Genomic DNA, 14,835 nt, shown 5'->3' with positions numbered 1-14,835 from the left:
TCACATGATCTCAGGACACTGCAACTGTCCCAAGTACATGCCGGTTGTGCCAAGTGTCTGGATTTTGATCATGCGACCATCGGGATGCTGCAGTGGTCGTGTAAAAACCAATCGTTAAGTTACTTATTTCAATGCTGCAATTTCAAGCAATTACTATGTTGTAAGTTGAGGACTACCAGTATCAGAACTTGCAAGAGGCTGCAAGGGAATACGTTAATCCGGACTGACTGGGCTGTCCGCTGCTCCTGCTGGACAAGGCAGGGCTGGTGGCCACCGTCATCCATACTCGGGAGTTAAAGTGAGCAGGGGGGCAACACTGGGTGGCTCTAGGGTGGGAGATCTGCAGGGACACCGAGAGCTACAGGCCAGACTGGGCAGGAGGCGGTGGGGGCAACAGCCAGCCGCTTCTCATGAGAACCTGCAGCCCTCTTCTCTATGCAAGGATGGCTTATTCACCATAGGTTTTCCCTGCTAAGTGGAGCCTCTAGCAAGAATCTAACTCGACATTCCCAGGAGATCAAGTTTTAGCAGAAGACACCACAGATAATAAACGTCCTTGTTTCTAACAGGAGTGACAAAGAGTCTATGGATCCTGGGGTGACACCAGAGAGTCCCCTGCAAGGGCCTCGTATCAACTTCACCCAAGCCCACTACCTGGGACACCGAGGGTGACGGCAACCGGCGGTCGCGTCTCAATGTGGAGAAAGCCAGGCAGATCTACGGCTTGAGATCCTTTATTGCACCTCGTTTTTTTTTTCTTTACATGAATTTGAAAAAATAGATCATATATTCATCATAAAAAGTGCATTTTTTTTTCAAAGCTGTCTTTATTTGCTGTTTTGCTGACCAGTTAAGTGCAGGACAGGAGGGCCAAAGCAGGGGCCAAACTTCACCTTCCCTCCACTGGCCCTCAGGTTGCTTCATCAAATACATCACACACAAAAATATTACAGCACGAAAGGGGTAAATAACAATAATTAAAAATAAAAATATTCCCCCAACCCCAGCGAGGATCTGTTTTGTTTTTGTTTTTTTTAAAAAAGGCTGGTTAAATAAAAGTCCATAGGTTAAAAAAATAAAATAATTAAAAAAAAAACACACACAACATCCAAAGCTTGGTCGCAAGAAAAAGTTTTGGAAACTTTCTGTATAGCGTCATGGCGAGCTCTGGGGAGCCAAGAAGCAGCACAGCAGCTCTCTCAGTCCAGAAAGACACTTGAGGGGAGCTTAGCCGGAGGCACAGAACAGAGCACAAAACACCCCACAAATGCAGAGCAGTGGAGGGCCGCCAGCACAAAACGGAAAGCGGCTCTTGGGTGGGATGCTCAGATGTGCTGATGCTCTCTAAGAAGGCGCACCTGGCACAGCTTGGGTCTGGCCCAAGAGGCCTCCCAGGGGTGGGGCAAGGAAGCCTCCTGGCCAGGAGAACCAGCTTACGTGCCACACAGGCCTGGAAAAGCAGCAGTGGGAGGGGGAGGCAGTGAGCAGAATCGAAGGGGTCACATCCCACACTACCAGTCTAAAGCAGCAGAGATTGACCCCTCTTGGGACAGGTGGGCAGCCCAGAAGCCTGGCCGGAGAGCAGAGGGGCAGCAGCTGACCATCCTAAGTGGGAGAATGCAATGAGGTCCAGCTGGCGGAAGCGGAAACCTAGTTCACAGGTTCAGGGAAAGCGGTCACTTGCAGAGGTCCTTTCACAGTATTTGTCACCCAGGCCGACCCCCCCACCCCACCCCCCACCCCTCCTGGAAGCTAGGACCCTTCTTGCTTTTGCCCACCAAAGAAACCGAGTGAGGGAGGTGGCCAAAGGGAAGTGGATCCCTTTCAGAGAATGCAGAAAGCCCACCGGATGGCCGGACTCACTGGAAGCACCTCCTGGGCCTGGAAGAGAGTGGCCAGTCCCCCTACAACAGCACTGCAGGAAAAGCCTCAGCTGCTTTGGGGGGGTGTTTTTTTGCAGGTCCCCCTTTCCTTTGGTGTCTCAAAGCCAAAGCCCTTTCCCCCCCAGATAATTTTTTTTTTATATCGCCATCACTCCCATTTCCAAAACTGGAAACCGGAGTAGATCTTTAAAGTCAACACTGACTCGATGGCACAATTAATTTGCTTGGCTGAAGGTTTCAGAGAGAGAGTTGAATGCCCACTGAAGAAACATCGCCTCGACCTCGGAAAACCCCAATGCCCAAGAGCAGCCTTGCCATTTGCAGAAGTTCATGGGCAAAATTAAGAATCAAGGCTGCAACGGTTTGGCCCACTTTAACATGGCAAAAGCTTTCAGCAGGAATGTGCCCAAATAATCCACAAAAAGTCTGCCCTGACTGGCCACTTAATGTGGCTTTTTTTATCCTAGTGGAAGCAGATCCTGTAGAAACGGAGCCCGAGAGAGATCAGACACTCTCATCAGAGATCAAACACTCAGGATGGGAAGCTGACTAGCGAAAAGGATAAAGTGCCTGTTTTAAAACCATGCAGCTAACACATTCACAAAGCCATCACAAGACACAAGCTGGGTGGGGGCAGCACAGGGAGGGTCTCCCCCCCCTTGAGTTTTCCTCTCCGCAGGGCATCCCCCACTGGCAGAAACAGCGATGAAGTGTGGAGGGAAATGGCGTCGTCCAGATCCATCAAGCGTCCCAATTCAGTAGAAGGCAAATCCTTTTTTTCCAGGAGAAAAGGTGGGCTGGGCACCCTCTGAGGAGGGGGATCCGGCTCACACCCCAGAAAAGTCCTCCTTTCTCCTCCCGATATGGGAACCGGCCGAGGAGAGGGCCAAAGGACAACCATGCGCTTCGCTGTGTGCTGCACCCCCAAGGAGGGACTGAGAACGCATCGCGAGGGCTGGAGGCAGTGGCCGCAGCGGCAGCAGAGCGGGTTAGCGGTGTGCCCAGGCGCATTGGGGCTCCGGCCCCCTTCACCCAGCCCAGCGTTGGCAGGGGGCGGGTGGGCTGGCAGGCTAGACCCAAAGGCGCAAGTTGTGGGTTTGAGTGTCACAGAGCAAGGAGCGAGGGGGAGTTCAGAGAGTCCGGGGAAAGGTCGCTGCTGCCGTTCCGCTGGTGGCTGGCTCCGCAGGTGGCTCCCTCTGGGTAGGTGAACACAAACGAAGACGTATAGGAAGGGTTAACCGGGTACGGGTCGGTCAGCTCCTCACCATGGCTAAAGTAAGAACTAGAAAACGCTACCTCCGCCGGGGCCGGGGCTGCAGCCGGGAGTCCGCCCAGGGCCGGCTGGTAATGCAGGGGCACTGAGGAGTAGGAGGCCGGGGGCCCAAACGGGTCCTCCTTGACCGGCATGGCCAGGGCGCTGACCTCTGCCGAGGGGCCGGGCTGCCCACTCAGTTCCGTGATGTCCTGGTAGGAGATTTTGCAGGTGCCCTTGTGAGCCACGAGGACAAATTCCAGCCGCTCCCGTTCCTTCTGCAGCTCCGCAATCTCGGACTCCAGCTCAGCTTTCTCTTCCTCCAGCTGGTCCGTCTCCTGGGGAAGAGGCAGCACCGGGTCAGGCCAGGGCCGGAGCAGCCGGGACCCAGGAGGGCAAATGGGTTGGCCCGTCTGGTCTCCTCCTTCCAGGCCCATCGGAGACGCCGCTCAAGGGAAGCGTTAACTGTTGGGACCCTTCCTCACCTCCCCACTCCCGCCACCCACCTTCCAGGTTCCCCTCTGCTTTAAGGCCCAGGGATCCAGGGGTCTCTGCAAGGGGGAGGCCTGGGCTCCCCTGGGGGTCCTTATTTGTGGATCTGGAGTGGGGAGGGGCTTGCTGCGGCAGAGCCCACCGAATCCTGGCCTATGAGCGCAGGAGAAGGAAAAGGTCCAAGGGGACCCCTTCCTTGGCCCCAGCGATACCCCAGCAGCGTCTCCCCCCTGGAGCATTCCACTTCGAGGGACTGGTGGAGCAGCATCACCCCCAAACTTTCAGGAATCTCTGCAAAGTCTGGTCAGAAAAGTTGAGGCGGCGTCAGCATCGGCACAAGGGAAGGCGCTGCCAGCTTCCTAGGAGCTGCAATGGCAGCTGTGGGGCTGCAGCCTTGACTTTTTGACTGGACTCTGCAGACAGAAACCCCCTTGAAATGAAAGAACAAATTATTCTAATTCAAGGTAAAACCTCCCCTCCACTAAGGACAAGGCTTGCAGTAGATCAGTGGTTCCCAAACTTGGCAACTTTAAGACTTGTGGACTTCAACTCCCAGAATTCTCCAGCCAGAGCTGGCTGGAGAATTCTGGGAGTTGAAGTCCACAAGTCTTAAAGTTGCCAAGTTTGGGAACCACTGCCGTAGATCAAAGGCTGGGTTCTATCCTGAAAACTGGCTCCTTGCCTACGGAAAGTCCAAGCAGCCAAACCCTTTGACTTAAGAGTTGGGATCACATTTGAGGGACAGGATCAGCCTGGACGGGGCTCCCACAGAGCCTCAAGGAAATGGGAGAGTTTACAACATGCCCCCCCCCTCCCATGGGGCAAGTGCTATGCAGTCCCTGCAGGGACAAGGCCAGATCCCCTCCTGGGGGGGCTTTATTAAGGCCAGAACAAGGATAACACTAACTCACACACACACACACCCGTTTGCATCAAAACTCACCGCTTGAAGCCGGTCGGTCAGTTCTCGACGTCGATTCCGGCACTTGGCGGCCGCCAGCTTGTTCCTCTCCCTGCGGACCCGGCGCTTCTCCTCTTCCTCGGGGGTCAGCTGTGTGAACAGAGGGGAGAGGCAGGTCAGGCATTGGCTGCCATTGCAAGGCCAGAGGCTTCCTGGGGCTCCTGGCACTTCCTTGCAACTGGGGGGGGGGAGGCAAGTTAAAGGCACCCCCAAAATGTGTACGAGAAGATGGAACTGTGTCATCACCCTTTATAACGGATAGATGGGGAGGGGGAGGCAGGGAGGGAGGACAGAAAGGTCCAGCCAGCCAGTCTGCCTACTGGGACACTTCTGGCTTTTGAAGATCTTTAAAGCAAATTTATTTCAACCCCATTCGGTCTTCATGGGTTGTTTTATGATTAAGGCTTGTTTTTATCATGTTGATTTATTCCTAGGCTTGTTTTTCATAACCTTAAGCCTTGTAACCCACCCTTTTAGGTAAGGTGGGCTATAAAACCATTAAACACAGTGTATTTCTATCACAGTGATAAGGCTCTAAATTAGGACAGGAGGGGCGGTAATGTTTTTTTTTTTTTAAATGAAATTCAAGAGCGTCTGTGTGCCTTACAACTAGGCTTTCCAACCTTGCCAACTTTAAGACTTGTGGACTTCAACTCCCAGAGTTTACCAGCCAGTACATTTTGGAAATTAAAGTCGACAAGTCTTAAAGTTGCCAAGGTTGGAGGTGCCTGCGTGATGACACAGATCTCCTCCTCAAGGCAGGTCAAATCAAAATAATATTAGCAATATTAGCTCTGTCCTAATCCCTGTTTTCCTCCCAAGACCTTCTTAGGGGACAGAATTGGGGAGGGGCTGCTTGCCAGCGCTCTATTTTTCTGGAGGTGAACGTGTGGTTTTGTGACCAGGGTTAACTCTGCACAATTCCCATTTTGTAAGAACAGGCACAATGGATTTTCAATGGTGAATGGATTGTTGATGTGGGGGAGGAAAGTCCCCAGGACGCCCCACTTCTACCTATATTAAGCCCTCCTCTCCCCCCCCCCAAAGACATCCCAACTTCCAAGGGGACAATTTGGAAAGGGGGAATCTGGGAGATTCCAACACACCAGATCTCAAATAAGCAAAGGGAACCGAGTTCCTGATCTCCTGGCTGAGGAAGGAAAAGCAGCTCACCGTTTCTTCACGTGTCCTTCGGGGCCGGGCCCTGCTGGACCGAGGCGGGGTGGCCTCAGGCACAGGGGCAGTCGAAGGGCCAGCTCCATAGGCACCCATTCCGGGGGCAGCATAACTGGGACCGGGCAGGTCATAGGGGTCCACTGTGGGTGGGGGCAGCCCGGAAGGCTGCTGTTGCTGCTGCTGCTGCTGCTGCTGTTGCGACTGAGACATGGAGGAAATCAAGGTAGGCTGCACCAGCCACTGGAGGTCTTGGCTTGTGGATATGGCAGTCACTGTTGGCACAAAAGATCCGGGCATTTCCCCAAGGCCGCTGCACTCCTGGAGGGAAGCGAAGGGATCAGGTGCTCATTATGGGGGTCTGCTTTGGAGAACAGGGAGCACTTCCCTGGCTGCCCTGCCACCCCCCTCCAAGGTGATTCCACAGGCTTCCCACGGCCAAAGCAGATCCCCTTTGCATTGCTCCTGTGTCCCGCATGCAGGATCCCAAACCCGGAGAGGGGGGGGCACCAGGCAGAAGGGACTGGTATGTCGTCCTAGGCACCGGCTGGGGAGGATGGTACCCAGAGACACCCGCTCTACAGCCGCATCCTCAGCCAGGGAGCCCCGCAAACCAGAGCTCAGCGCTGGCTCTCGAAGCCAAAAGGCGGTTCTGTCAAGCCGTGGGGTCGAGGACGGGGGCTCGCTCGGGCTCCGAGCGCTCCTGGGCGGGGGCTTCGCTTTGGCCAGCCAAGATCAGCCCGCGGGGAGGCAAGAGCTTCCGTGCACGGGCCGGGAGGCGGCCACCCCGGCTGGCTCCGTTCTCCAGACCCGGGGGATCCCCAAGGTCCCCCGAGCCGGGCAGAGACGGGAGCGCAGTCCGGAGGCAGACGCCCCCTCGGGCAGGGCTGCCCCTCGAGACCCATCATCCCCAGCGGGCAGGTGGCCCGGCGACCGGGGGGAGGCGAGCCAAACAGCCAGCCCTCGGGCAGGGCCGGCAGGGCAGACACCCGTCCAGGTAGCCCCGCCGCCAGAGCCTCCCGCCCGCGTAGGGACCATCCCGGGCAGCGCTGCGAACTCAGCTGGCAGAGGGGCGGTTCGGAGGGGGGGGCGCGGCTGGGAAGCCGCTCGACCAATCCGCGCAGCCCTCGCGCTCGCCCCTCCCCTTAGCAACGGGGGCGGGCCAGCTTTCCAAAATAACCCGCGCGCTTCGGGGAGGAGGAGGGGGAGGAAAACGCGCCGTACGTGCCTCACGTCAGCACGGAGCGTTCCAGTACGTCATGCGTTACGCACAACCCCGCCCCCCTTTCTCGCTCGCGTTCTCGCCTCCCCTCCAGCGCGCGTGCGTGGAGGGAAGGGGAGAAGAGTTGGAAGCGGACGATGCGGGGGACTTGGGCGGGGGGCGAAACGAGCGGACCCCCCCCCAAAATCCGCCCGGGGGAGGGGCTGGGGGAGGGGGGGCGAAGGAAAGGCGGGGGTCGCAAAGCCCCCCTCCCCGGGATCGGACCCTCCGCGCTGCTCCCGCCCTCCAGGGAGCCCCCTCCCCAAGTCCCGCAGCCGGGCGCCCCGGTCCCTTACCTGCGAGGAGGCGGCGGCGGCGGCGGCGGCGGCGGTGGGGCTCCCGAAGGAGTCCACCGAGGAGAGGTACTGGGACTCGGCCGAGGGGGACGAGCTGCACCGGGAGGTGGAGTCGTAGTCTCCGGGGAAGCCCTGATACATCTCCCTCGGGGGCCCAGGCAGGAGGCCACGGCCGCGCGGCGGTCGCCTGGAAGCCAAGGCGAGGGGCGAGCGGGGCCAGCCGGCGGGCGAGCGGCCGGCCGAAAATGCCGCCCCCTTCGCCGCGAGGTCGGGCCGGCGAAGTTTCCTCCGAGCGGGGCCGGCTGGCCGATCCTTCTTCCTCCCCCTCCGGCTGTCAGTGCCTGGGGGGGAGACGGCGCCCCGAGCTCCGGGGGGTCTCCCGGTCCTAGATCCACGTGTTGCAGCGGCTGGGCACCGCCGGTGGAAGCGTCCGCTCAAGTCCTCGGCTTCCCGGGAGGAGCGCTCCTGCCTCCGGTTCTGCAACGCCTACAAAGCCCGGTGCCTCGGCTCAGATCGCGGCGGCCACGGGGATGCAGGCAAAAAGGGGGATCCGCCGCCGGGGTCCCTCGTAGCTCCGTCTCCGTCGCGGGTGAAATCTTATGAATGAAGCGCGGTCGGCCGTGTGGCTTATTTATACAAGGAAGGGGGCGAGTCCTTGCTCACGTCACATAGTGGGGTCGCCGAAACCGGGCTCCGGGGCGTCTCCGCGCCCCAAACTCGAGCGGCTGCTCTCTCCGGTCCCTGCGGCTTCTCCAGCCCAGGAGGGTCTCCCGGCGCCCCCGGCAAGGGGGTCTTTTTCAAGCGCTAAAAAGCAGGAGATCCCTCGCTCCGCCCCCGGGTGTTCCTGTGTGACGCAATTAACCATATTTGGTCTTGTGTGTGTTTGTTTGGTATCCTTAGCAATACGTCAGAGGGAATCCCTTTCTGCTCAGCCGCGCTGATCCGCCCTCTGAGCGCGCGGGGCTTTTGATGGGTATTAATAGAAAGTTTTACTATATTCTAGAAACGGCATGAAAGCTCCGCGGCCAGCAGGGATGGAGCGCAGAGGGGAAACTTCCTCTGGCCCCGGCGGCCAAGCGCTGCACGACGCGAGAGGCGAATCCCTCGGCTGGGTACCGAGCGGGCGCCCTTCTTCGCCTCGACGCCCCCCGCAGCCAGGGGCAGGAGTATTTACTGTACCCCCGCAGGGCCGTTAATGTGGGGAACTCGCTGCCCCGGGATGGAAGGAGGGCGGCCTTTCCGCCAAAGACAAATAATTTTGTACGTCTGGGGAACGGCTTCCCTGCCCGGCCCACAGTTGGGGGAGTCAAAGCTTTCGTCCTCATCCGCCACAGCAAGGAGGACTGGCACCTTGACACTGAAAGTGATTGGCCAACCATAGGAAAATGTGCAGTCTTTGAACCTGTATTATTTAACCCGAGGGGTGGTCTGCCTTCTGCTTTGCTGTGGGTCCCAAAGTCCCTCAGGAGACCAGCAGGCACTCGGCCCTCCTAACCTCCAGGTGTGATTTCATCCGTCACCAGATTTATTACCATTTCTAACCAGACCATCACTTTGGCCCTTTACAGAGATGATTGTAAAGGAGCTGCCATCTGAAACTGCTACTTGGCTGGGTCAACCAGGCTAACCAATGACCCTTTAGCTGGGTCTGTGTTTGAATCCTGCCTGTGAGGATTAGTTTCTGGGTCTGTGTCGTCCAAGCTCATATAAACTGGGTTAATTGAACAAGTCAGGATTAACTCCACCAAGGAGATGGATGCATTCCAAAGTCTTGCCCTCCCCTCCTGGAACTCAGCCCCCAGCCACCCACCACCACCAGCTTCCTAGCCTGCTAAACCAAGAAGAGTTAATGGTTGAAGGAGGGGGGGGGGTGTTGGAGGGCTGGAAACCCTCTCTCTCCCTTGCAGAGATTCCAGTGTGGTGGAGCCTGTTGAGGGAGCGAGCAGTTAGACTCAAAGGCAGGAACTTTATTTCGCTTTCTGTCTCTACACCAGTGTATTTGCTGGCTGGGGAATTCTGGGAGTTGAAGTCCAGACATCTTCAAGTGGCCAAGGTTGAGAAACACTGCTCTACACCACCCTTCCCTTACCTGACCTTTCCGGAGCTTAGATAAGACCTTCACACCCTCCTCCCCTTCCGAGAGAACCAGCCTGGTCTCGGGGTGCGTGCATTACCCGCTCTGGGAGTCAGGCAGAATGGAGCAATGGAGAGACCTTTGACTCTCAGGGGCTGGGATTCATTGTCTCCCCGCTAAACAGGACTTGTTCGTTAGCTAGTTTATTAAATGTATTTGCTGCCCTTCTCACTACAAGGCATCTCTGGGCTGCTCAGAAGACATGTCATCACAGTGAAGTACGAAGGGAGAAGCTGTGTCGAAAGAGGCACACGCAACCGTCTTATCCATGCTTAGAACTCACTGACTCCTAACTTCTTTTGCCCAGAGGGCGGTTCAAAGGGTCATACAGGCTCAGCCACAGGAAGGCAGGCTCTGACTGCAGATAAAAGGGAAACCACCTTGCCCAGGCAGGGAGTCCCCACACGGAGGAAGGCCCCACCCTCCTCTTGGGAAAGGCTCAGCCATCCTTCCTCCTGGGTGAAAGGCCTAGAGGTTCCCCACACAGCAATAGATGATTTATGATGTGGGTCTCCGTGTTAGCCTGGCTGCCTCTTCCCCCCCCTGTAATCTGTGGAGTGGGCCAGCTAAGCCAGCTTTCCCTTTCAGCTGCAGTCTTCTGATCTATTCCAGATGTGCTTCGGAGAACATCTGGTTACTGGCCTGCCTGCAGAAGATTTGCTGAGCCGGGGATCATCTGGTTTCCTTTGGCTTTGAATTAGTACTTGAATCCTACCGCCAATCAGCAAGCTACGCGGTAGAAACTCCAAAGAAATGTTTTGAGCTCCTTAGAAGTCTGAAGCAGGGCTTCTCCAACCTTGGTAACTTTTAAGACTTGTGGACTTCAACTCCCAGAGTTCCTCAGCCACCTTTGCTGAGTCTGCAAGTCTTAAAGTTGCCAAGACTGGGGACCCACCCCTGCCCCCTACCCCTGTTCTGAAGCTTATATCCATGTTTAAATCAGGGAGACAGAATGGCAAGACCTGACCTGGTGATCGGACGTCTGCTTGGCACCCCAAAAGGTTTCCTGGAAGGGGCAGTTTCTGCTTTGGGGTCTTTGGAGAAACCAGGGCTGAGTTGGCTCAGAATAATCTGCCTTCTGCTTCTCTGCAATCCCCCCACCCCCACCCCCACCCGGTCTGATGGAGGCCCTCATCTGTGCAGAATGTCCGTGGGGCTGCTAACTGCAGATCCTCTGAGTGTGGGATTGACCCATTTCTGGACCTCCAACAGCTGGATGTGTGAATTCACTGCCTTGCGCTGACTGTAATAATAGCACTCCGGTGCCCTACTCAGGGCAAAACCTCTTTGATTCTGTTTTCTGCAGCTCTAAATGAATCCAAATGAGGGCCTTGGTTGCTGGGTCCAGGAATGTGAGCAGGGAGCAATGATTCGTGCCGCTCTGTTCCTGCAAGGTGTTTGTCCCCAATTCGGTAGGAAACAGGAAATCCAGGATCCTCTTGCAGAGAACATGTTCGATGCACTGGGCAGAGCGAGTGAAAACACTACAGGCCTCCAGCAATGCGGCTCATGATCTGAGATAAAATTCCTGCCGCATTGGCTGGGAAGTGCTTTTTGGGGTGGGGGGTGGGGGGGGAGGTGAGGCACTGGAAGCCGAATGCCAGCCATGAATGGAGGCATTTCTGTAAGTAGAGCAGCCGCGTATAAATTTAGCAGCAAGCCAATAATCCATCCTTCTCAGAAGAAGTCTTGCAAATGCGCCCCGAGGACACCGTCATGCTAAGAGAGAGCTGGGTGGATTTGCCGAGTTCCCACTCAGCCCACAGAGCGTGTGGCAGGACGAGAGGGGAGCTCCTGGCTGAGTTCCCGTGGGCAGGAAGGTGGGAATAGCAGAAATCAAATGGGTTTAAATGTAAACTCTTCACCTTTTGTCCTTGTCATCTGTGGCTGTTTAGATCAAGAACTGTTTCCTCTGAGCAGCTGGTTAATGTATAAACCCAGAGGTTAAGAGGGGGAAGTGGGGTGGAGGTGGGGAATTACTCCTAGGTCAGTGTTTCTCAACCTTGGCCACTTGAAGATGTCCGGACTTCAACTCCCAGAATTCCCCAGCCAGCGAATGGGAGTTGAAGTCCGGACATCTTCAAGTGGCCAAGGTTGAGAAACACGGTCCTAGGTGAATCTGGAAAGCTGCTCTTTTGGTCTCCGCTGGGGGGGTTCAGACTGGCTGATTTCAGACTTCTGATTGTCTTCCTTCCACAAGTCATCTGCTGGGGCCCTGGAGGAAATATTAAAAGAATAACAGGTTCTCCTAAGCATACACAGAGTGCTTTCCTTTGTCGCTTTCCCCACCCGGGCACTTTTGAGCGTGGGCTTTGGGGCTCTGGGGAGGAATGTGCTCAAAATTTGTGCTCTGACATCTGAGGTGGGTAGAAAAGTAGGTCAGAGGGAGCAGCTCATTTAGGACACAGCTATTGTCAAACATATACAGAGTTTATTTTTCAGGGCGGCTGGCATTTTAAAAATAAGGCATCATTTGACTCTGGTATACAGCTTGTTCCGGTTTCGGCTGGGGCTGGGTGTGAGTGGCGTTTGTTCCCAGCGGCAAGAAACTTTCTAACTCAGCCGTTTGTTTGCATTCCACCCAGCTTGGATCATAACCACAGAAGGAATAAAGCACAAGAGCCTCTGGCAGGTCACACAAGGCCTAGCCAGCCGCGGGCCAGACACAAATAATGACAAAGTGAGACCTGGACATTTTGCCCGGTGACCACCAGCCACCAGACAGGCCAGGCTGGGCTATTCTGGTTCTTGCCCTGTCCTGCCACCCCCCACACCCCCGTCTGCTGTCTGACCAAATGACCCCACTGGAGGGGAAACCCAGGTGCCCCTGCTTGGCAAAGTCCTTGAGTGGAGCATCAGGTTTGCAGAAAGTGCTCTAAGTCTGGCAGGACACGGCACCTGGCACCTGGCAATGGATTCGGGGCCTCGCATCAGGTGGGTCAGTTTTTCCTATCTGGATACAAATTTAGCCACTGCAGCTGGGCATCTGGGAGTTGTAGTTCATGGGGGTTCCATGCTGGGGAGAACTGGCCTATATGGAATCCCGGGTTTGGAAGAGGGGTGAAATTCAGCACGTTCTGACAGATTATGGAGAACCGATAGCAGAAATTTTGAGTAGTTCGGAGAACCGGCAAATAGCCCAGAGTGGGGTGGGAATGGAGATTTTGCAGCCTCCTTCCCCTCACGCCCACCAAGCCACGTGCACAGAACCGGTCGTAAAAAAATCTGAATTTCCCCACTGGTTTGGATGATATTTGGGGGGAATCTAATCCAGCCTCATGTAGGAATCCTTAGACCACCCAGGACAAACGGCTGCCAGCTTTCCTTTTAAAAACTCCAGTGATGGAGCTGCCCCAACTTCAGAAGTGCCCCCTCCCACTCAGGGAATTGCTCCTCCATTCAAGTCTGGGTCTCTTTCTGTAAAGCTTCCACCTGGCCTGCCTCCAGATGCCCTATCAGGATGAGGATATATCTCTGTCTCCCTCTGAGAGAGACTCCCGTGTCTCTTTTTAGCCTTTCCTTCCTTAAAGAAATGCGCTCTGCTCTGCACATTTCGCCTCCAGGCCCTGCCCCATCCTTGCTGCGCTTCCTTGCATGTTTTCCGGGTTCTCAGCATCCTCTCTTGAACTGTGGCTAAGCCACAAGTGAGTATATCCGTTGTGTTGTCTGCTGTGTGAACTCTCTGTGAGATGCACTTCTTAGAGGACTTTAAAATATCCAGTTTTTTAGTCATAGAAACGGCCTTGTTGGATGTCTTGTTATAAAAGGGATGTCTTCCTAAAATGTTTTAAAGCCTGCTACCCACAGCAGGGGTGTCCAGCCAGGGCAACTTTAAGAGCTGTGGACTTCAACTCCCAGAATTCCCCAGCCAGCTATGCTGAAATTGAAGTCCTGGTTGGACACCCCTGCAGTATTCTTTGCAACCATCCCACTACTAACCAGATACAAGATACAATAATACAATAGCAGAGTTGGAAGGGACCCTGGAGGTCTTCTAGTCCAACCCCCTGCCTAGGCAGGAAACCCTATACGGTTCCAGACAAATGGCTATCCAGCATCTTCTTAAAGCAGTGTTTCTCAACCTTGGCCACTTGAAGATGTCTGGACTTCAACTCCCAGAATTCCCCAGCCAGCAAACGCTGGCTGGGGAATTCTGGGAGTTGAGGTCCAGACATCTTCAAGTGGCCAAGGTTGAGAAACACTGACTTAAAGACTTCCAGTGTTGGGGCATTCACAACTCCAGGCTTCACCAGCTGCTGATGCAGCCCACACTGGTCAGCCAGCTCCTTTATCGCCTCTCCTTGTCACTTCCTTGCGCTGGGAAGCATGAGTATCCACACACACACACACACACATACACCAAGTGGGTGCCACAACCCCAATTCCACCTGTACAGCCAGAGGCTCCAGAGCAGAAGGTCAGAACTGGGTCTGTCGGATGCTGCTCTGGACATCTTGATTCATCCCCTGGCAAGGATGCTCTGCCACCGCAGGATGTCCCCTGATGAGTAATGGCCACTGAGGAGGTGGCTGAGGAGACCCCACTGCGGACTCGGAGGACAGAAACAGCCTGTTTTCAAAACTCCTCGTCTGGGGTGTTCACCACTAGCAGGAAGTGGAGTTTGGCTCCTTCACCTGCAGGGTTCTTTGCAAAGACACTGAACCTTCCAGCGTGCTTTGCAAACTCAAACGGACACAAATATCTAACTTTGCACATGTTCTACAACTCCCCCCGCCCCCAAGTGCGATTCAAAGCAAACTGTCCTCCTACGGCTGTCTCTAACCCCTCTGCCCCTTTCTTTGGGGTACCTCTGCTTGTCACAGGTTCCCTGCCCCAGACCAGCTGACCACGGCCCAGGAGGCAGAGGGGGAGGGGCTTTCTCAGGGCTGACGGTGGAGGGGTGGGTGGGGGCTTTGAGGTTTCTGCTCCAAGAGCCTCTGTTCTCTGGGAAAGTCAGCCACGGGAGAGAGAGGCTTTTGGCTGGCCTGGCTGGCTGGCTGTGGGGGGGGGGGAGGGAGGGGGGGGGAAGCCCAACCCGGGGTCTGACACAGCACTTTGATGTCACTGGCAGGCATGTCAGGGGGCTGAGTCATGCTTTGGGCTGACTCTGCGGAGGAGTGGGCAGGGTTGACTAGGGTGCCCCCCCTCGCCTGCCCTCCTCCACACGGAGGGGATGTAGAGAGGAGGGAGGGGGGCTTTTGGTGCACCCTTCTTTCGACAAGCAGGTTTAATTGCGGGTTCCAAGCAGGGGAGCTACGACTCACAGAAGTGAACAGAGTGGGAAGGGACCTTGGAGGTCTTATAGTCCATCCCCCTCTCTCAGCAGGAGACCCTCTACCATTCGGGACAAGTGGCTATCCCTCAGTATCTTCTTAAAATCCTC

At 55.7% G+C, this 14,835-nt stretch overlaps 1 protein-coding gene across 2 annotated transcripts; it reads right to left on the bottom strand.

Annotated features, from left to right (window-relative positions):
• Positions 1–1,042: 1,042 nt before the first annotated feature.
• On the bottom strand, positions 1,043–8,073 carry FOSB (FosB proto-oncogene, AP-1 transcription factor subunit). Of its 2 annotated transcripts, XM_032227103.1 has the most exons (5): positions 7,319–8,073; positions 5,762–6,082; positions 4,571–4,678; positions 3,180–3,473; positions 1,043–3,079 (listed from the first exon to the last, which is right to left on the bottom strand). In XM_032227103.1, exons 1-5 carry the CDS (start codon positions 7,457–7,459, stop codon positions 3,014–3,016), a joined length of 930 nt encoding a protein of 309 aa, XP_032082994.1. In that variant the 5' UTR covers positions 7,460–8,073; the 3' UTR covers positions 1,043–3,013. The 2 variants fall into 2 exon arrangements, with proteins under 2 accessions (XP_032082994.1, XP_032082993.1); XM_032227102.1 differs by having other exon boundaries at positions 1,043–3,473.
• Positions 8,074–14,835: the final 6,762 nt, after the last annotated feature.

The sequence above is a fragment of the Thamnophis elegans genome, chromosome 12 (genome assembly GCF_009769535.1).
Source record: "Thamnophis elegans isolate rThaEle1 chromosome 12, rThaEle1.pri, whole genome shotgun sequence".
Lineage (NCBI taxonomy): Eukaryota > Metazoa > Chordata > Lepidosauria > Squamata > Colubridae > Thamnophis > Thamnophis elegans.
The sequence above is the reverse complement of the archived record's forward strand: the minus strand, read 5'-3'. Positions and strand labels throughout refer to the sequence as shown.